This window comes from Haliaeetus leucocephalus, unplaced genomic scaffold (genome assembly GCF_000737465.1).
Source record: "Haliaeetus leucocephalus isolate CR32 unplaced genomic scaffold, Haliaeetus_leucocephalus-4.0 Scaffold751, whole genome shotgun sequence".
Taxonomy (NCBI): Eukaryota; Metazoa; Chordata; class Aves; order Accipitriformes; family Accipitridae; genus Haliaeetus; species Haliaeetus leucocephalus.
Window position 1 is genome coordinate 16,734,796 of NW_010973187.1, and position 21,375 is coordinate 16,756,170.

Genomic DNA, 21,375 nt, shown 5'->3' on the forward strand with positions numbered 1-21,375 from the left:
GTGAAGTGGGGCTTATTCCCGGGGACAGTCTCTGTGAAACAGAGAAACCTGGTCCCTTCCATAGAGCTGGGTCAACACATCCTCCAGCTCCCCCAGAGTGAGGAGCTGGACCTCGTTCTTGTCGTTCTCGGCAATGACCGCCCAAGCCTTCCTGCGGTGGGTGTCCACCTCGCAGCAGGCGCTCGACCAGATGTGGCTGGGTTTATTAACCCTCCCCTTGGCAATGTAGTTGTTCCCAGGCACGGCACCCACGACCACGTAGGTAGTGTTACAGCCCTGGGTCCTCCTGGTCATTGTTTGCTGCTCGTAGTTGTTCCAGGCACCTCCGTTGAGTTTCTCGTTCTGGGGCACTATGTTGGTGAGGGTGAAGGTAGCCGTCCTGCTGCTGGAGTCAGGGTGGTGGCTGCTGGGGTTCAAATGGCCACGGTTCAAACCTGTCAGGTTCTTATAGTCTTTGAGGATAGCCTGGCTCTTGCTGAGTTGGTCTAAGCTGACGCTGAAATAATTTAAGAGGGTCCACTCTCTTTCCATAGTTTTGGGATAAGTTGGACTCATCAGCTTGATAGGTAAAGAGGAAAAGGTGTTAGTGTTGGGGATGGGAGAAATGGAGCAGGTTTCTCTGAAGCAGAAGTCTCTGAGTGCTGAGCACCTTTTTTTTTGTCATCTCAGTGTATGAAAATGCATGAATCAGAAAGAAATCATAAAGCTGCCCCTCCCTGATGAACACAAGAGATGGGGGGAAAAAAAAAAAAAAAGAAAGCTCAGAATTTGACTGCCCTCAATTTGACTTGTGACCTTTGAAATCCAGCCTGCAGCGGGAGTGTGGGTAGATGCATGAGACAATGAGCATTTTCCACTCCCAGGTTTGAAAGGTGACTTTGGCAAGACATCTTCCCTGCCGTATCTGGTTCCCTTTCCTCCCCTCTCCATATCTGCCCAGGGCTCACCCCAGTTCTTCGCACTCCCATTAATCACATCCAACCTTTATCACCTCCATCTAATCACGCCATCATCAGCCCTGGCCTTTGCTCCCTTCAGACCCATTTCCACCAGAGTTCTCTCAGTCTCTATGGAAGGTTTTCATGCCTTTTTTAATCCAATCTGTCAACACCCTAGTGTTTTACAAGCTTAGGCAAAACAAGCACACAGACATCCTCTTTGAAGGTCTTAGGGAGTCCTTGAAGGTGGACAGGTTAGGAAGAGGATGAGTAGAAGAGCCGTGGAGCCCACAGGACTCCCAGGAGAAGATGAGAAGGACTCAACCCCTTCTCCTCTTCTCCTGCTTTGCCCCTCACTTGGGAAGAAGTATGTGTGGCTGCTGCAGGTGTATCACACTCCTGAAACACCGGTGTTTGCCTTCTCTAATCCCATACACAGGCAGATGTGTTGGGAAACCAGTCCTAGAGGTGAGGTTTCCCTGGGAGGGCTATAGTTCGTTGCGAAGGTGAAGCTTTTTGCTCAGTAAGCAAAAATACCTCAATCCAAGTGGGATCTGCTACTGCAGTCCTAATAATACATCTCAGAGCTGATCTGTGCCAGGGAGCACAGATGTGTTCCTTCTGCAGCATCACTGAACGTAAGTTAGAAATGATCAGCCTCTTAAAGGAGCTCATCATCCCCCAAGAGACCAGGGGAACCTAAATACTGCAAAAAGACATCTGAAGAAAGTTAACAAAATCACAGATTTCACAGATGGCCTGGGGCTATGGTCCCAGAGGAAAAGAGAAAAGTTTTTATCCTCTCTAAATGTGGAGGCTGCAGTGGTGCAACACCAGATTAATTGCTTGAGTTCCTATGAGTAACAAGTGTGAATGCTTTCTTTCATAACTATAACACCTTTCTGTTCATATTTACGGAAACATATTTAGCCGTCCTCTGGAACAGGGCATATGGCTTTCTTCTGTGGCTCATTTTCACCTAAATTCCCTACTGCTACTGTGCCCCCAGCAATGACCTGAATTTCCTCTTCTTCTGTTCCATAATTTGCTTGGTCTTTTTTACCGAAGGTCTGAAGTTTGTCAGAAGGATGTTTGGGAGGGCTCTGTAGTTTGCAGAGATCTGTGTGTCTGGTGGGTCCTTCTGAACCCTGAGGCAATGGTGGTAAGGGGCAACTGCAGGTGGATGGAGATCATGCACTTCTGACTGGTACTGATCCAACTCACTTTTCACTGTCTGAACACTCAATAAATTCACCCAGTGTTAACCTAACTCTCTCATCTCGGAGTGCCTCTGCCTAGAATTTTTCACTGTGTCATCCCACCCAATTCTTGACTTTCTCCGCACTTCTCTCACACCGCTTACAAAGCCAAATTGACTCTTAACTGGGAGCAAATAAGCTATGCCAGGAATGCAAAACAGCTCAGGGCGAAGTGGAGCTCAGGGCCCGGCACAGTCGGTCCCTCAAATTTAGCTGCTGTTGGATGTCTTTTCCCCATTGTTTGTTCCCCCACCACAGCATGGGACAGGGAGGGGGGGCATTTGACTTAATTTAAAGTAAATTAATGCAATGTAATGTAATATAATTTGACTTAATGTTCCTGTAAGGTCAATGAGGAAAAATGGGCACTTTCAGGATATGACTCATCTCACCCTCCTGCTGATGTCTCAGACGCATCAGAGGAATCGTGTGGTGAAGGTGTTTGAAGTTAGATGAGATGAATCCCATCCAGTGGGTCCATTTGCATGTGTGTGGGGGTGGGAGAAGAAAGAAATATTTGGTTAAATGCTGCAGTTCATCTTTTAATGACTAGAGGGTGACGTGCTGTAAGAGAGGACACTCACCTGGGGTTCAACCAGCCATGTTTTAGGTCTCGTGCCAGGTCCAGGCTGGTAGAGGTAAGCAGAGTATACAGGAATACGCCTGTTCCTGTCATACAAGGTGGCAAAATAATACTGGTTCTTGTAATTCTGGCAGATCCAGGCTGGGTTCTCGGGCTGCAGGGCTTCATTTGGGGGGGTTTCCCGGAAGAAAAACTGAGGGCATGAACTTTCAAAGGATGTCACCACCTCGCTGCCTGCCAGCCAGAGGCAGCTCGCCAAGACCTGCAGCAGCAGCAGCAACAGCATCGCGGGAAGGATTTCGAGCGAAGGGCTCTTGTTCACCTGGAGGGCAAAGGCAGAGGTATACTCAACTTGGAGAAAAGCTCACCACAGCCTGGAGTCATTTTTGTGCTTGTGGGACATGGCTGGCGGAGGAGGGGACTATGAGAGACCAAGGAGGGGCAACTTCTGTACTGCTGGAGATGGAAAAATCAACAGGGGAATAAGGGTGAAACCTAAAACAGGTTTTAGGTGCCTAGAGGAGGCAGCAGTGGGAGAATTTAACCCGTCCAAGGAGGGATCCAAACCCACCCCACATCTAATCAGCTCACACAGCGAAGCTTTCTTGGAACTGAGGCACGGTGTTGTGTTGGGACAAGGCCACCTTTTCCAAAATACCCGTGTTGGCCAAGAGCTCAGCTTTTGTGTTGGCACTGGAGAAAAAAGCCTGAAGCAAGCCAGGGGCTGGAAGCCCCTGTTTCAGAATACCATCTTGCTCCTTTCTGCTCTGAGGACCTTCCCACAGCAGAGGACCTGCAGCTGGTCACATACTCTGCTCAGCCACCTACAATGCTGAGCTGGGCTTTAGTCTTGCAGGGGATTTGGAAGGGAATTAACAGTGATACTGCGCTTCCTACATGTCTCTGGCCCCATCCAAGTTCACAGAGATATGCAGCTCTTCTGTAACTCCTCTGTGCTCACAGCAGGATCAATCTCTCGTAAAGTTAGGTCAGATCTTTAACCCAAAGTGGTCCAGCTTGGGGTCCTGGCTCTCGGCTGACATTGGGAAATGTGTGTCCTGCTGCTCAGCTTGCATTTTCAGGTTGTCCAACCCCAGACAGTGAACTTACAGACGAGAAGGGGCCGAGGAGATGGTAGCAGCAAGCACGAGGGATAACGCCTCTATCTCATTGGCACCCTGGCTGCTGCTCTAGCAATGCAGATATTGAGGGGCATCTCTTCCCACAGTTGCACAGGATTCCTGCTGGTCCACATCTTTAGCTTTGCTGATTGTTTTTCCTGTACAGTAAAAGGCGCTGGTGCAGGATTTTCTATTTCTTGAACAGAAATAGGTCCTGTTTTGTCTTTCTCAGGTGTTGACATGATTTTCAGCAGTCAGCTCTTTTTGGAGAAAACTGCTGAAAAATTCCCTGTGATGCTGGCAGCGATGCAGGGTGCTTTACCTTCTTTCAGATGCACCACAGGCTTTGAGATAGCAGTGATATTTCCATTTTCGTTGCTAGACATTCGACAGAGTGGTTTTAAAATAATCATCATTTTAAATAAGGCAGGAAGGACAAGCAGCTAAAAGGATTCATGGGAGAGAAAGCTGCCATGGCCTCTAAAACACAAAGCTCACCTTTGGCTGGGGAAGTGTCTCAGCTGAGGGCTACTGAAGGCTTGAAAAGTCACCTTGCACATTTGCTCTTTCCTTATTCTTTTCCCTGACCCTCATCTATTAATTTCCATTGGATCCAGGTTATTGAGCTAAATATACCCTTGCTCTGACCCAAGATATCTGGTCCTTTATCTCTTTACTAGCACTGGATCAGGAACATGTTGACCAGTAAGCTGAAAACTGAGAAAAGCGAACCACAAGAAGTGGCTTATTACAGTACCCTGCAGAGCATGACCGTATCTGCCCCAGCCCAGGCAGAAAAGCTACTGAAAAGTCCTTTCGCACCACCCCCTCCACGAGCTTAAAATATATCTAACTAACTTAATATCAGATATATAGAAACCAACCTACCGTGTGAAAGAGCGGCACATAAATATTTTTATTCACAGGACTCTGCTCGCAGCCCCAAAGTGGTAGAGGACTTTCAGATGCCTCTACTACAGTCTGAAACTGGCTGTGACCTTAGGGTGGTTTATATATAATCTGCAGGAAGGCAGAGTTGTTAGATTTCTCAAACAGGGTTTAGAGTAAGTTTGTCTGGGGTGGAGCCAGGACCTGTGTTTTTCCAGAGGTTTTTTGCAAGGTCATGGGTGGGTTATGGTACTCAATAAGCTCCCCCCCCCCATTCAACAGTTTGATGTGAATTTTCCAGGTGACTTGGCAACTGAAACTTAATTATGCAAGGTGTTTTATAGCATTTCTGATAACCTTGAAGCAAGTCTTTCCTACAGCTGTGAGCCAAACTCTGTCAGTGGGCCAAAATAAGACCTTGAATCTACCCTTTCCCAACCTTGCACATGAAAGAGGGTACAAACCCAACTCCATCTGCTTGGTGCATGCTGTAATCAACTGGCAGTAATTCATATGATAAGTGATGTTGCCAGATCAGGTGTAAAGGAGTGGCCGGCTGCATTAGCCACCCTCAAATCAGGAGGGGAGTCTGCACCCAGCAACTTCAAGGCATCTTGTACAACTTTGTCAGACTCCTGTGCTGCAGGCAGGGGCATTCAGATACAACCCAATGCCTGCTGTTTGCTCTTAGCTAACCAAGACCTTGCTGGAGCCCAGGCAATAATCCATCCTCAAATAGATGACCAAGACGTGCAGGAGATACTGCAAACATCAAGATGAATAATTAAAAAAACCAAGACAGGATCTGTTTTCCTACAATCGGACATCTCAGTTCAACATCAGGCATCTCCTTGTGCATCCATTCCCAAGGCTTCCCATGCTGATCATTTCCCCGAAGCATCTTTGGCCAGGTTCAACATTTGGCTGGGGCAGCAGGAACACTGCCACCACTTCAGAGTGTCCCACCAGGTTTTGGTGACTTTTCCAGATGGGATGACACATTGCCAGAGCTGCTGAGGGCTTCAGATCTAGTGGGATCTGGTGGACCAGTTTCTGGGAGTGCCAGTTCATAGTGGGGTAGTTTATTCCCTTTGGGAATAGCATTCCTTCTTTGAGGTTTTGATCTCAGCATCACCAGAAGTGAATTTTGTCCTGGAGCCCACCTGATTTTATTTTTTTTTTCCAAAGACCAGGGATTAGTTCGTGTAGTGACAATTTCCAAGCTTCTTCCAGTCTCTTCTGCCTCTAAGTGTCTCTCTCGTATTCTCCAGATCTTTACTGTTCTATGTTTGAATTTCTTTTCTAAGTCATTCCTTCTGTCCTTGCCCTCCTTAACATAAAATGTTAAATAGCTGCAAAATACAGTGCATGCATAAACTCTCATTTTTCTCCTTGGCGGGGTATGCTAGAGCTCAGCAACTGCAGCCCACCCTTTGTCTGATGTATTTATTCCGAAGCTAAGGAAACACTTTAAATATTGCAGTCACTGGTGAGAGCTTACCTTGAAGCAGAGTCTCAGAACAAGCAGCTGAACCGTTGCTTCACTCTTCTCTCTGGAGAAACAGTTGTCTGACCCCTCCAGAGTCCCACTGCAATATATACCCGGTCATATATATGTGCCCCTTTTCATAAAAAGGGAAACTCACAGAAAAGAGAGGATTTCCATTGTTACTCAGGGCAGATTTGTTCATGCCTGCCCAGAAACGGGGTGACAATTTCTATTTTCTCTTATTTCCTCTGGTTTTCTCCCAAGTTTGCTGACTTGCAGCATCACATGTCAGAAGCAGATAACTGGGTCTGGTGATTTCCATTTCCTCATTCCATGGGGCACTGCCACTGCTGCTGCAGCGCCTACACGCTCTTCTGTTCCCTGCAGACTGTCTCTGGTGGCATTAGACCGACTGGCCTGTCTCTGAGTACACACAGATGTTCATCGTCTGCTCTTCTGCAGCCCCTCAGAATATAATATGGTCAGGCTATGTATTTTCCCTTGCCTGATTGCAAAGGCTTTGTAACAGCACTTATTAATGCCATCCTACAGATCCTGGGGGCACACCTTGGTCTCTGCTTGCTGCTGTACAGCCACTGCTGAGCCAGTGTTCACACAGGATCCCAATCCACTCGGAAAGGAGGCTTGGTGAAGACAGGGTTTCTCCCCTTAGGAATAGATAAAAGGGATTTTGGGGGATAGATACTGAGATCAAGGTTTGGTAGGCTGCGCTCTCTTGACCTCAGAGGGAATGAGAAGGGTTGGTTCCTATGGTCTCGCTAAGGACAGCTGGAAGAAAGATGCTGTTTTCCTACATTATTAGTGGGGTGGAAATGGGACTAAAGATTGTTAATGATTATGACCAAGAATCATCAGAAATTGGTATGACAAAAGTCAGGCACTCTAAGAAGGGTCCCTTGTCCTGAGCCGCACATTGGAGCTGAGTTTAAAGGGGTTTGGCAATATTTTGTACAAATGTTGATTAAAAGCTGCAGGGAGCATATGACTATTTTATCTAGAATTTTTCATTTTTATACAGATGCCTAGTCCCCGGGCCACACGCTGCATGTCTTACCCTACATATCTCTGAACCCCAGGGGTTCAGTTTCCCTGATCTGGCAAATGCTCCCTCCTGTAGCCCAGTAAAAGCATCAATGGGAAGCAGTTTCTCGCACTGGATTTCACTCCCTGAGCTCTGCCCTTGCCCTCTAGGTCTGATCCTGCCACATTTTGTCAGTGCAAGAGCTCGGCCATTGAAAGCATGTCTCAAGGTATTGGAGCAAAGGGATTCTGCGACTCTACCTTAAAACAGCATTTGACGGACATTTCTGAAGAAGAATAGCAAGGTGCTGAACTTGATGTCCAGGTAATCCTTGTTGGTCCTCTGCTTCTAACACAGTAAAGTATCAGGTCATGGTTGGAGTGCTGCCACTCACAAAAAGTCATTATATACAGAGAAAGGAAAAGGACAGGCAGTCAACACTGAGCTGCTGCTTTCTTCAAAAAGGACTTGAAATAACCACAGTGAAAGAATAAGCAGCCAAAGCAGATACCAGCTTAGGTAATACAATCAATACCTAGCTGTGATATCAAAAATGCAATGGAAACATAGTGCAAGTTGTCAAAAGGCCTGATGGTGAAATCCCACGCAGAGCAATTTGCAGCAAGTCTTGGATAACAAACACTTTTTCCATGTAACTGGCATCAACGAAAGCTAACCTGGGTTAACTCCTACAGTGGACCAGAGAAACTGTTTAAAAACCTTATGTGGGCACTCTTCTTTTGGAAGTGGAAGAAAATGTGTCCAGTTTAGTTGTGAGCAAATGAGCAGTGGGAATGAAACCAAACTTTTCCACTTGGCCACAGTTTTAATTAATCTGGGCAAACTTTCCTGAAGGTATCAAAAAAATGTACTATATCTAAAATCTAGATAACAGTCCAAGAATACTGTAACAACGAGTTGATTGTTACAACCAGAAATAACCAGAAGAAGCCACGAATGTCTCATCCTACTCCTGAGGCCTATGAGGTCGTGCTTTTGCATTTCACTGATTTTTTATAAAGATTATGCTCTAATGCTTAATAATTGGCACTATTCTGCCTTTCATGTCAGTGTAGGCAGTGCCTACGTGTTGTCCAGAGCTGTGCACTTTCTGGATGGAGAGGTGATGTCAGTGAAGTTGGATGAGCTCTCCTGCAGGCCAGCTCCCATGTGGTCTGTCCTGTAAGATAAACCTCCATTTCTTCAACTTGTAAAGTCAGAGATGGAAAAATCCTATTGGATCCTCTAGCTTTCTCCCAGTTGGGAGCCCAGAGATTCATAGATGAAGTACTTCCAATAATTTTTCCATGTCATGGTTGAAAAGAAACAGGACTTGCAGCACTTTTCTAGGGAAAGTGTATCGATGTTCAGATCTGTCTTCTCCATGAAGATTTCTCCTGATATCTACTGTAGTTTTCTTTCTCTCAGATGCTAAAGAGAGCAGTCCAACCTCCTGCTCAAAGCAGGGCAAGCGATAAGGTAACTGTCCAAATGCAGGGAAATGCAAATACCTCTTGTGACTGCAGTGCAGGACAAAGGGCATTTTGAACCAGTGGTGTCAGAGGAGGGCACTATTTCCACTGCAGAAAAAGAGGTGCCACAAAAGCCTTCTCTTGATTCTTCTGTCCTCATGGAAGAAGAAAATGAATAGGTAAAAAGATGCTAAGCAGGTTGAGCAGGTCAGGTCTTCAGGAAGGAGTAAATCAAAGCAGCAGAAGCCAAATGGGCATGAGAAAACAGAATGTAGGGAAGAGAAACGTCGCTTGGACATGTGAATCGAGGAGATGTATGCTGTTTGGGACTGTTCTCCTTAGAGGGCAGCAAAGATCCTGGTATCCTATGGCCACAGACAGGAACTGAAGACGTCCGGATGCTGGACGTGCGACCTTCATTGACCTGTGTGTCACCTCTGTTTTGGGGAGGTACTTACTAATGTGAGTGAGGGCAGACTGGGGGAGCAGACACCCCAGGGCCAGCGCACTCTTTTGCAACAACCAGGATGCTGAGACACGAACATCTCACCTGACTGCCACGCCAGGTATGTTCACACTTGCCAGGTGTTTGAACGAGTGTCAGTTTCAAATGAGGGTTGAAAAACTGTCCCAGACCAGACTAAAGATTTGAGGTGCCCAGCAGAGGCAGCAGCTGCTTCTTCTGTCCCTCCCCAGTGTCCCAGAAATGGTCTCAAAGCAGCTCTGCCGTGCAGTTCTCCATTAAGGAACACGTCCCATCTCCCATGCAAACAACGCAACCCTTGTCCACGGCCATGTAAAAAGTATCACATTTATGGAGAAAATTCAGGAAAAAGGTAAGGATGTAAAAGATTTACTAGATTGCCTAATCCCTCCAAGGACAATGGGTACATATTATTAGTTTTAAACTATTTACCTTGAGCTATTCTATGCAACATGCTAAATGCTGACTTATGGCAGCCCTTGCATTTTGGAGACAAATGTGTTCAATCCATCCTTTCCCCATAAGGAACAAGCAGTGGTTTTAATATATTACAGTTCAGCTGAAAAAGCTGGCATGTGATTTGGGTAACTTAGCTATATTAACTGAGTGCCACGGTCCCTGTGCATGCAGAGCAGGTAACGCTCAGGTGACAGTAGGGTCTCCTCTTGTCACTGATGAAGCATCACCCTGCTACAAATACTCACCAGCCGAGAGCTGTCGGGTTGCCTGTGGTTACTTTCACTCTTTCAGTTTTGTTCAGCTTTGGAGACCAAAAATCAGTCCGTTATTTTCACTTTCTGATTCTCATGCAGCAGCACGGAGTCCGCTGGGGAGGATTAGGCAATAACCGAAACCCCTCATCACAGATGCTCGCCAGTACTTCTGTGGGTTGGGTGTTGATGGATGAAGAGATGGCAGCAAGGAAAAAGCAGGCTATTTGCCTGGGAGCAGAGATAAAATGTGGACAGCAAGAGCAGTGATGTAATGTTGATGTAGAAGGAAAATAAGAGTGCTGTTTTGTACCTGTGACACACGGAAATCTTAAAATAATCTTATATAAAAATCTTATAAAGGAAGAAATAGTAAGAGATGCCCATCCCCCAAATCTCTCTATATGGGATTCATTCATCCTAACTCGGGCATTTGAAAAAGAGATTTCCAAACCTGCCCTTTATAGTCAGTGGAGAGAAAAAGGTGTTTCCAGAGATGAGTTCGTGTTAGCCCAAATTAAGCAAATGTAAAATGTAAAACTGTAAAATAGTTCAAATTAAAGTGTTTATTTCTGTGTCGAGTATAAAGGCAGTCAAAGCTGATAGCGCAGTCATAGATGTCTGACTTTCAGATACTTAAAAGCCTCGCACAATAAATCCACCCCCCTGTCTTGCTGACTCTGGTTTTGGGGTATATCTGGAAAAGCATAGCAGGCCAAGTCACACCATCACTGGGGTCACGTCTCCAGGTTTCAAAGCAGCTCTTTCCCACGTACCCAGGAAGAAGGTCGGTTCTTGCACTGTGGTATGAAAATCAGCAGAAAACTTCTGCGTCTTAACACCTTCTGTGGACTAGGAGTGGTTGCAGATGCAGTCTAGGTTATGTCAGACAGATGGGTTTCCCCACAGAAAAAAAATTGTTTGCTCGAAGTTCAAGAAACTCACCCCCATGACTCAGGGTGGGGAGGGCTGGCTTCTTGCTGATTTTATGGTGCTGCACTAAAAAAGGCAAGTGTTGAATCGGTGGGGAAATCCTGGCAGCGAGGTCGGGGCTGGGTGGTCAGGGATGGAGGAGGTGTATGTTCGCGAGAGGAAAAGGAGGGACCACGCACACTCGGATCACTCCTGACTAGATCTTCCTAGTGATGCCTCCTCACATGGCCTGGGTCATGAAAGATTAGCACCAAAGGGGAGGTCTAGACAGATCTGGGATCTGTCCTTTTACATTTTCTAGGGCTCATGAGACCCCCTTCTTCCATTTCTCCAGTTTGCTTCTCCCTCAAAGGGCTCCCTCATTCAACTTAGCAGCATGGTGGCTTCACTGCTGCACCCAAAGCAGTCTGTACTGAAACTAGTTCATGGCGTGGTTTCATACAGACATATTTTTAAGAGGATGAAATACCTTTACTTATTAATACAACCTATTTATTAAGCCTCCTTTGATTTCTCTTCCTGGAAGACATTTGTATATTAGGACCAGGATTTCACCATGCATGTGGACTCCCAAATTCTGTTGTGACTTGGCTGGTTTGAAGCTGCTCTGAGATATGCTACCAAGGTGGTCTGAGGCATGGAGCACACGTCTTCGGAAAATAGGTTGAGGGATTCAGGCTTGTTGAGTCTGGCAAATGGGAGGCTGAAGGGCAGCCCAATAGCTGCCTACAGCTACTTGGAAGGGCAAAGACAACAAAGCCAAGCTCATTGTGGTAAAGCCAGACACTAAAACAAAGGGCAGTAGCCACAGACTGTGGCTTGGGAGGGGTAGGTTGCACAGCAGGATAAAAAAAATGTCTCTAGGTGGGTAGTACAGTGCTGGACAGGTTGATGGGAAATGACAAATGATGAATTGTGAAGGTGACTCAAGGCTTAGCTGGATAAAACCACGGCTAAGCCAGTCTAGAGCTGACAGTGCTTCCACTTCAAGCAGGACGCTGAATTAGAGTCCTCCAGCTGATGTTGCCAACCAACATTTCTATGACCCTATGGTAGATGCACCTCCCATCTCCTCCCCCCACTGCCCTTCCCTGCCCCGACACACTCAGATATTTTCTAGAAAATTACAACAAGGCAGCAGATGGCCAAATTCCCCAGTCCTGAGAGTTGTACATTAAAGTCTTTCTACAGCCCAAAGCCACAAAAAACACACCACGTACCTCAGAGAGCCAAGAGGAGGGCACGTTTCCAGATTCCTGGTTCAGACTCCTCTGGGAGATAGACACCAACCAGATGAGACCCCATCAGCTCATCTGCCCCCGCAAGGAGAGACTGATGATATCCAACAGTTCTTCTGCTAGCCATGCAAAAATCACCCCACCGTGAGAACTGCACTTCAACCACTCGGGAGCCCCAGGTTGGCCCTCTCTGCAATAAACACAGGCTGTGTTACTGCACATTAATTATGCTGAGGGTAATTAGCAGTTACGTCAACATGAAGATTTCCAGTTAGGCTGGTGGCTCACTCTATATGGAAATCAGGTTGTTGATTGTGAGCGGAAATTTGTCAGACCAAATGCCAGAAGCAAAGCCTCATCGCTAATTAGGAAGAGCAGCCCCTTTGCCCAGGGGTCGTGCCTTGGGTTGTCTCTGCCAGATTTGACGTCCCCTGAAGCCCATGGATGTGGCACGGCAGGAAGAGCCAGCTGTCCACGGTGGGCAACCCTGATCTTCACTTCACCTCTGAAGATGTCGTTCAGTGCTCACTCCGTCTGGCCAGAAGAGGGGTGATAATGCTGGATCGCAGGAGGGTGGCAGATCCTGCCGATATACAGGCACCATCTTCTGTTAGGAGACAGGAACTTGTGATTTAAGAGAAAGCCCTCGGTGATGCTGAAGCTGCCAGGAGACACCTTATTCCTGCTAAGTATAATCTTAACTATGTGTTTTGTCATTTTGTATTTTTGTGACTTTCTTGCCATTACTGAAAAATCTAGACTTCTAAGTAAACAGGTCCTTCTTTCATAAATCTTGAGCTTAGTGCTCATGCTCATTGATTCCTGAACATCTTTGCGATAAAAGGATTCAGACATAACACTTAGCTTTTGGGAAGGAGATAACACCACTGGGTATTAAGTGTTAAAATGCCACTTAAGTTGATCTTAGGATCATTCAACAAACTTACTAAGTTTAAGTTAGGATCCATGTTTAAGAGAGCATGAGCAAACAGCCTGCGCTTCCCAACTGCAGGGCGATGGTTTTTCTTAGAGTGGACAAGGAGCATGAGCCAACCACTTAAGTTGAGTGCACAGGGTGGGAGGTCAGCGTGAAACTCTTTGCATTTTGAGTGCCTGAGACATAAGATGTTAATGTTTTCCAAGTGCATTTCAAGGATGTGTATGTTAAAGACTGTGACTAAATCTGAAATCAAGAAAATCTGCTCTCTGCTACCTGCTACTTAAAATTTGCATCTGGAATATAAGCTGAGGACCAGTGGGAACAGGGAAACAGCACTCAGACACAGACGCCTGCTGCTGCATCACCGATGCGTGGGTGAAGAAGGTAGCCAGGACACAAATCATGGCCAGGAACATTTCCAATTAAGCTGTATTCACCAGAAACTGGCCCTTGAAGCCAGACTAACACAGACAAACAATTTCAACAACCCCCTCCTAGCTCAACCCATGAGAATGACTCAGACGCCCAGATTTGCTTCTGGAGCTGTGGTGATAGCTAAGCAGGATTTGCCCTGTTGAAGAGGTAGTTCTCAGCACTCTCCTTAGAATCAATAAAAGATGAATACACATTTTCAGGGCACAGTTCACACCAGGCAGATGAAGTGAATTATACCATAAAAGTGCTTATTTCTCTCTGATGACTGTAAGGGATCCCAGGGTGACAAGCTCTGATTTACACCTCTAAGATTACATGAGATGAGTCCCACTTTATGTTGCTATCTCTATATATATGATGTTTATTTTATATATTTACTTAGCCAAAGCATAACACAAAAATGCAAAAGCTATCCTTTCCCAAAGGCCTTTCCTTATGGACAGACCTTGGATGCAAACAGTCCCTCCTCATTCGTTCTCATGACCCTGGCATGTCAATCCAGAAGGAATTTCAGGGGAGTTTCGTAACCCTCTGGGAGGACCTGCTGCACTCACAGCACCTTTCCTGTGTGGCAGGATGGTCTCTTGAGAGCACAACAGAAAAATAATCAGTGTAGCAAGGAATAGGAGGGAAGGATGCACTTCATGCAATTCGGTCTTAATGTTCTTAGATGTAGTCATTTGATGTAGTTGGAGAAGCCAACAGAGGGTGAGGACCAGAGATATTTTTTTCTTACTTCTTGGCAGGGTTGGCTGAGTTTAGAGTAGTTCTCTGCAGGTTCCTCAAGCCCAAAATAGCTGTTAGCACCAGAAAATCACCTAGTGTGAAGATGAGCTCATGCTAAACTACCTATGGGCTAGATGCAAATTTGGGGTGCTTGAGAAGTGAAGTGAAAAGCTCTTTGTACAGGTGACTTGCTCTGAGTCACAGCTCCTTCTAGACCAAGAGCTAGCTCATGGATGCAATGGAGCAAGTCAAAAGTCAGCTTATGCCTGCTCTAGGCTGACTCTTCCCCCTGTGATGCAGCCTCACCCTGTAACACTCCCCTTTCAGCCCAAATAGAGGACCTCAGAGGGCTGAGCACAACCCAAGAGCACCAGTGACACCTTTGTGGCTTGGTTTTCTGCTGGAGATACCACTTTGTGGAACATGGCCATTGCCAATAGGATGCGTGAGAAAATCCTGAGTTCCGATGCTATGGATGCAGAATTCAATGCTCGTTTTCACTATAAGCATGTGGAGAACAAGTTTACTATAAAAATACACCCGTGTCCATAATAAGCAAGTGGGGAAATTTGAAATGGGTATTTCCAGGAGTATGTCAACAAGATACGGTGAGTCACGAACTGTGGTAAGCTAAACTCAGCATTTCCTTTGTTTTCTGGGTTTCTGCACTGACATGGTTTTTAAAGTGTTGTAGATGGGCAGCACCCATCTTTCCAAGTAGGAGAGAGAGGAATGGGAACACAGAGGGCTGACAGGTCTGCAGGTCTAACTTGAGAAGGGTGAGAAAATGAGCCATAACAATGGGCAAATTCTTCAGTGATGAACAAAGATTTTCCTGAAAGAGAGGCAGACATGAACCCAGCAGGGAAATGCAGAAACCTGCATGCAGCCACTTAGACCTCACCTCAGCTGGCTCTTTGATGCCTTTCCCAAGATGAAGGCGCTTCCCTAGAACACGAAATTCACAGCAAGGACCGACTGCCAGGACCCATCTCTCAGCAGGGGATATTTGCCAGGGCAGAGAAGGTAGCTGATGTGGTTACAGAAGCATTGGATGGCAAGCAGCCTTGTGTCTAGGCAAGCTGCAACAGCAGTTGACCTGCAGTCCACCATATGGGTCTAACCAGAGACTGTTTCACTCTTGAAAAGCAAAAGCAGAAGTATCTGCTGACACCAGCAAGGAAACCAGGCCAGCAAAACTGTTTTATAGGAGATGCATTTGAAATCCAGACTGGCTCAAAAGAGGCAGATCCCATTAGTAATAAATCTTTGGAGGTTTTTTTTTTAAGGTGTTTCTGCACGTTTAATCTTCGGGGTTGGACCACGCCTGGTTGCCCTCAATGGATCTCTAGGTTGCCTTTGTAGAAAAAGTCAGATTCACCAGTTCTGAGTATTGACTGTTGTGCCTAGGCAAAGCAAGAGCAAATGACACCCGTGGCACTTGGGAGTGGGGAACCCTAAACCACAAACACACCAACTTCATGGTGGAGGTACTGGATGCAAAGTGCTGGGCTGACTCAAACTGTCCAACATCAACCCTTGGAGACACCCTAAAACTCGGGATGGAGTCAACCTTGAGCAGCCTGATCTAGCATTGATGTTAGATCTGCTGCAAGCAAAAGTTTGGACTCTCCAGAGCTCCCTTCCAACCTCAGCCTTTCCAGAATGATCTTTTTGTTCTTGCCTGGGCTTCACAAGATGTGAAGCGTAGCTTCAGCAGGAGCCAAATCTGTGTCTCTCATGCCCAGTGTGTGGACACTGACCCCCCCCCCCCCCCCGGGAGCAATGAATGAGGAGACTGACCTGAAGTTTCCCACCTACATCTCTTTTTTTCTCCCTTTAACTCCTGTATCTGCAAAAACTAGAAGTTTCTGTTAAAAAAACCCACCCTCCTATGGTTACAGATGATGCTCCAGTGACCAAAGACAGTGGGGGGAAAGGAGTCAGCATGGAGTCAAGTTCAACCTCAAACGTCAAAAGGCAAATCTTTACAAAACCATGGGCATTATGAAAAAGATTTGGAGAGTTATTCAAAATAAGACCAAAATACAGGTCAATGCGGGTTGGACTGGAGCAGTAAGAAGGTTTAGAGCTTGGTTTCTATGTGCTGGTTCTTGTTTTTAAGTCAGCCACAGACCTAAATCACAGAAATTAGCACAAAATGCACTGGCTGATACTTTTCAGTTTTTTTCAGTGGTAAGAAAAGTTTCTGATAAATGCAGAGCTCTTACCATCAGCCCCAGCAGGGTATCCTGGGAGGTGTGCTACAGGAAACACAACACTGAGAACACGACTTTCTTTTTTGTACCACTCTTACACTTCCTCCTGGATATTCCCTGTGGATGCTTTATTCGGAAAGCACTTCGGGGTTAGTGGCACAAACTTGCCATTAAAATCCATGCATTTATTTAATATCAGCCTTTCAAAACATAGTTCTTCGGCAGAATTAAAAAAGTTAACACCCCTCTTTATTGTAACCTAGGGCAACTGCTCAGCCAGATTATTCCATTACAGAGCTCATCTCTCCTAAAGATCACAGGTGCCCTCCAGCTATTTGGGTATTATTTGTCAGTGCGTATAACATGAAGTCTTCTGCTCATTCGAGATTCTTTCTCCGCGTGTCATGCTGTATATTGAACTTTTATTTTTGCTCTTGGAAATCACTCAAACGTTCAGAAGAGAAAATAGAGGAACAGACTTAAAGATATTATTTACTCTCAAACTACTCCTTCGTGCTCGAAATTATTTTCATTTAGCATCCATTCAGGCAGCTCATCTAGGTAGCCTTTGAAAGGCTGCATGTTGTTTATTCTCAGTCATCCAAACAAATTGGCCTGCAGGAACAATCTGTCCCCGAAGATAAGTAAATAACATTTACTAATGGCAGGAAAAAACTTCTAGCTTTATTGGTTTCTCTACCAGTCATGGACTGACTTCCTAGTAGAAGACGAATTTCAGTGCAAGTTACAAACATTGCAATTAATAATTTTCAATTTTATTATTGCAATTAATTGCAATTAATTGCAATAAGGTTAGATACCATTATTGATAAACGGGGGGGGGGGGGGCGAGAAAAGCCAGTATGGAGAATTTTGTTATCTACCTTCTGCCCAGTGATGTTCAAGGGCAAAACACACACAGACACAAGGTATTGAACACTCTGTACTTTTTTGTTTCGTGACTACACTGCTTGAACAAAACCCACCCTGAAAGTCCCACCTTCCCAGACCGAAAGCTGTCGGGCTCTCAGCAACCTACATCAGCAACCAAACACAAGGCAACCCGGTTTTACTTTCCAAAACAACAACTATTTTTAATACATGCGTTTCACTCCATTCCATCCAGGGCATTCCGAAGACGTCACGCAGGGAGGAGGAAAACAGCCTGCCCGCCGCACGGCACCGAGACTGGGTCTCGCCAGGGAAGGGGCTTTCCCCGGGAGCCAACATCTCTGTGCCGCTTTGCAAAAGGGAAAGCAGAGCCGGGACGTTTTTCAGTCATTGTTTTTTAGGAGAAGCAAAGCTGCCCTGCTCAGCGTCAGCAACCCCGACACAGGAAAGGGGGTTGTGCGCGGCGTGTGCCCGAGCGCGTTCAGCTACCGCGCGTGGGAAGCGGTGTGGCACTTCCACGTACGCTGCAGTTACTGCGACCGCAGCACCTCGGTTTCGGCTGGGGACCGACACGAGCGCAGCAAGCCAGCCGTCTTGGATCCTTACCCCAAAGCAGAAAAGCTCTTTATCTTTGAACCGAGCTAGTCCAGTCAGCAAGAGCTGAACTGCAACTGGGTTTCGCTGGCAAAACACGATGGCGTTTGCTTAACTTGCAAACACAGGGGAAATTCTTCATGAGAAATGTCAGACCTGGTCGTCCTTTGACCTGTCTCTGCTGTTGTGAAAAACACCCCGCCAGCTGCAGGAATGGGAGCCAGGATTTCCTGAGCTCCGATCTCAGCTTTGACAGGGACTTGCCGAAGGACCACTGCAAACTCCTAAGTCCTCAGCCTCAGCCTCCCTACCTTGATACGACCGACATAAAACACTTGGGAGCTTGTGAGGGTCCCAAACAGCACAGCAGATGGACATGGAAAGGACATTTAGTTCATTGCCAGCCTTGAGAAAGGTTCAATCCAGAGTACACCATTCCTGGCAGCTGCCTGTCCCATCTACTCACAAAAACTTACTTACTGTAGACTCCACCGCATGCCTGGGCAATGCATGCCTACCTGCATTACCTAACTGCATTGGCTGCCCTTGCTACTGGATTATTTTTTTAACTATCGTAAACCCTAAATGCGTTTGTTACTGAAATTGCTGAAAGGTTGGTTTAACCTTCAGTGCATCAGCACTTCAAAGAGGAGATGGTCAGCCTTCCTGTACTACAAGCTGTGATTCGGGACAGCTCCGCAGTCTCATAATTGAAAAGATTTTTTACATGAGACAGGCCACAGGGGAAATAACACACAGATTCACTCTTTATTTTAGGTCCCCAAATCTGCTCTTTCCCATAGTGAATGATTTTATGACTAACCATTATTTTTGTTCTTTAAAAGTGTCTGTTTTGAAGAGTTTTGAAATTCAGATTTGCAAATGCTTGTAGCTGAACACAAGTGTGCCTGCATGCTTGACTTGTTTCTCAATTTAAAATAAACGATAACGAGATCTCAAGTACAAAGTTCTCTAAAGTGAAGGAAAGAAGCATCATTACAGGTACAGTAAATCTCAAGCTCTTCAGTGACCTCAGCGTCAGGAGGCAGCATACAGAAAAGTAGGAACTAGGTCAGCTTCAAAAAGATGAGCCTCCTTGTATTGAGCATGCTGGGACTAAATCAGAAAGGCCAAAACATAACACAAAACTGATCCCTTCTTATGTGCTGCTCAGTACCCAGAAGCAGCAGATACCTTCAACTTGCCTGGGTCTCAGGGACACTTCTAGGATACTTAAAAATAGCCACTAGAAGTTGTCCTGGGGAACTTGAGCAGGGTGAGAAGATGCTTTCATATTAAGAAAGGGGAGGAGTCATACTTATCTTTAAAAAAAAGGATTGGGAGGAAAAGACAGATCCTGGAACCTCATTTCATTCCGGAATGACTTCTGAGACAAACTTACTGCAAGCACCTGGAAAGTAACAGGAGAGAGGAGTTTGTCAAGACCAGGTTTTCTCAAACCAGTCTGATCTCCTCTTGTGACCTGGTAACAGACCTTCTGGGTAAGCGAGAGGCAGATGATTTCACATCGCTTCTCTTTACAAAGACTTTGGATCATGTCTCCCATGGCATTATTTGAGGGACTGGAGGCTGATGCAGTGCACTGGGCTACATGTGGGAAGCGCTGGAGAGCACTGTCAGGGAGCTGCCTGCAGTGGTCCATGGTCCATACCAGAGTGGAAGAATGTAGCCACGCGTTTCCACAGAGCCTGTCTGAGGTCCCGTTCAACGTCTTGGTAGCTTAGCTGATGGAGGAGACTGTATCCTTATTAAATTCACAGATTGTTCCAAGTAGTCAAGGAGTCGAAGGACGTGGGGGAGTGGGACTATTATTCAAAGAGATCAAAACAAATTAGAGAAATATTCTGGGGGGGGGAAACCACCTTGAAATTCATATGCATGGTACAAGAACCTTCAAGACATATCAAGTAATTGTTCCACTTCATCCTGCACTGCTATCCCTACCCCACACCCATAATTAGAGTTAATAAAGATCTGAGAAGTGGAATGAATCGGACAGAGACAGAGGTACTGTGGGGTCAGACCAGCCTGGGCAGCCATTTGAGGGCAGAGCACAAGACTGATATTGTAGATATCAGCTCTAATCTGAAAGTTTTGCTGCCTAAGGCTATTGGTATCTGGTGGAGTGATGCTGGCTGTGATGGTGCTGAATCCTATAATTCACCATGGCGCAGTACACTATGGCATCATGATACGACATTTTGGCATGAGCTTCCTCAAATATTCAAATGCCATCCCCAACACCAACACCAGTAAGGCCTCAGCTAGAGTGGCAGACCAAGTTTTGGGCACCTCACGTCAATAAAATGACTCAGCCAGGAGGAATCCAGGAGTGAGAGATCTCTGTTGTGAAAAACACAACTTGTGATGAACAACTGAAAAAATGTATTATTTTTTAAAAGGAGATTCTGGGGGGACTGGGCAACAGCCTTCAGGTACGCACATGGTTTCTGCTCTCCTTATCCATGCTGGATGAGACAACCATGGATTAAACTAAGCAAGACTCACTGCAGTTTGGGTTAGACATTAGGAAGGTTTCTCTAACTTTCTGGATACTGGAACAGGGTCTCTGGGAAGATAGTGAGGTCTCCATTATGGGACGTGCTTCAAGTAAACCACAAGCATAATTACTTCTGGGGTTTTGTTGGGAAATGCATGGGAAGACCTTTGAGGTGAGCCATATGTCTCTATCTCTAATCTTATGACTGTGCTTGAGTTTGCTGTTGATTTACTGTATGCCTGAGATCAAATGACTCAGTTTTTTGGAGATGTTTTCCTCCCATCACTAAGTCATAAAACGGAATCTTGCTCAGTTACCCTGAAAATTAGTAACTAGTGAAAATGTGCCCTGAAGGTGTGAAAGGCTCCACAACTGCCTGTTTAAACAATACCTGATATGCTTCTGACCAACATCCTTCCAAAATGTTAAAAAGGGCACGATTAATCGCCGCCAGTGTCTTCCAGCTTCACGTCTTTGCAGCTGCCATCGCGTCCCTGTAGATTTGGTCTTTAGCTGAGGGAAATGAAGACAAGTCTTCCCTGAAGTCCTTCAGCTCGGTTGCATCTCTCCCAATAGCAGCGATGAAGACATTTTTTGCTGTTCTGAGCCCTCTGGGGAACACTCAGCAATGAGGGACAGTTCTGAGTCACAGCTTCTTTCTTCTTTCATTTTACCCAATCTTTTAACTGTCTGGATCTGCCAGAGACACCAGTCCCTGGTGCCACTTTCGCATCTCTTTTCTTTGAACACAAAAGACTGTAGACCATAGTGGGTGAGGAAGACGCTCCCATTTGCGGGTAGATGCCTCCTGTTAAAGTCCTCCTTTTCAATCACCGATTCAACTGTCATCAAAATTTGACTAGGCCACCTAAAAAAGATGCATCTGTAACTG

The 21,375-nt window shown here is 45.9% G+C and overlaps 1 protein-coding gene across 1 annotated transcript; it reads right to left on the reverse strand.

Annotated features, from left to right (window-relative positions):
* Positions 1 to 2: 2 nt before the first annotated feature.
* LOC104840220 (endonuclease domain-containing 1 protein-like) lies at positions 3 to 4,867 on the reverse strand. The gene is made up of 3 exons (XM_010581018.1): positions 4,790 to 4,867; positions 2,782 to 3,102; positions 3 to 558 (listed from the first exon to the last, which is right to left on the reverse strand). The coding sequence occupies exons 2-3, from the start codon at positions 3,064 to 3,066 to the stop codon at positions 13 to 15; spliced, it is 831 nt and encodes a 276-aa protein (XP_010579320.1). The 5' UTR covers positions 3,067 to 3,102; positions 4,790 to 4,867; the 3' UTR covers positions 3 to 12.
* Between the last annotated feature and the right edge of the window lie 16,508 nt (positions 4,868 to 21,375).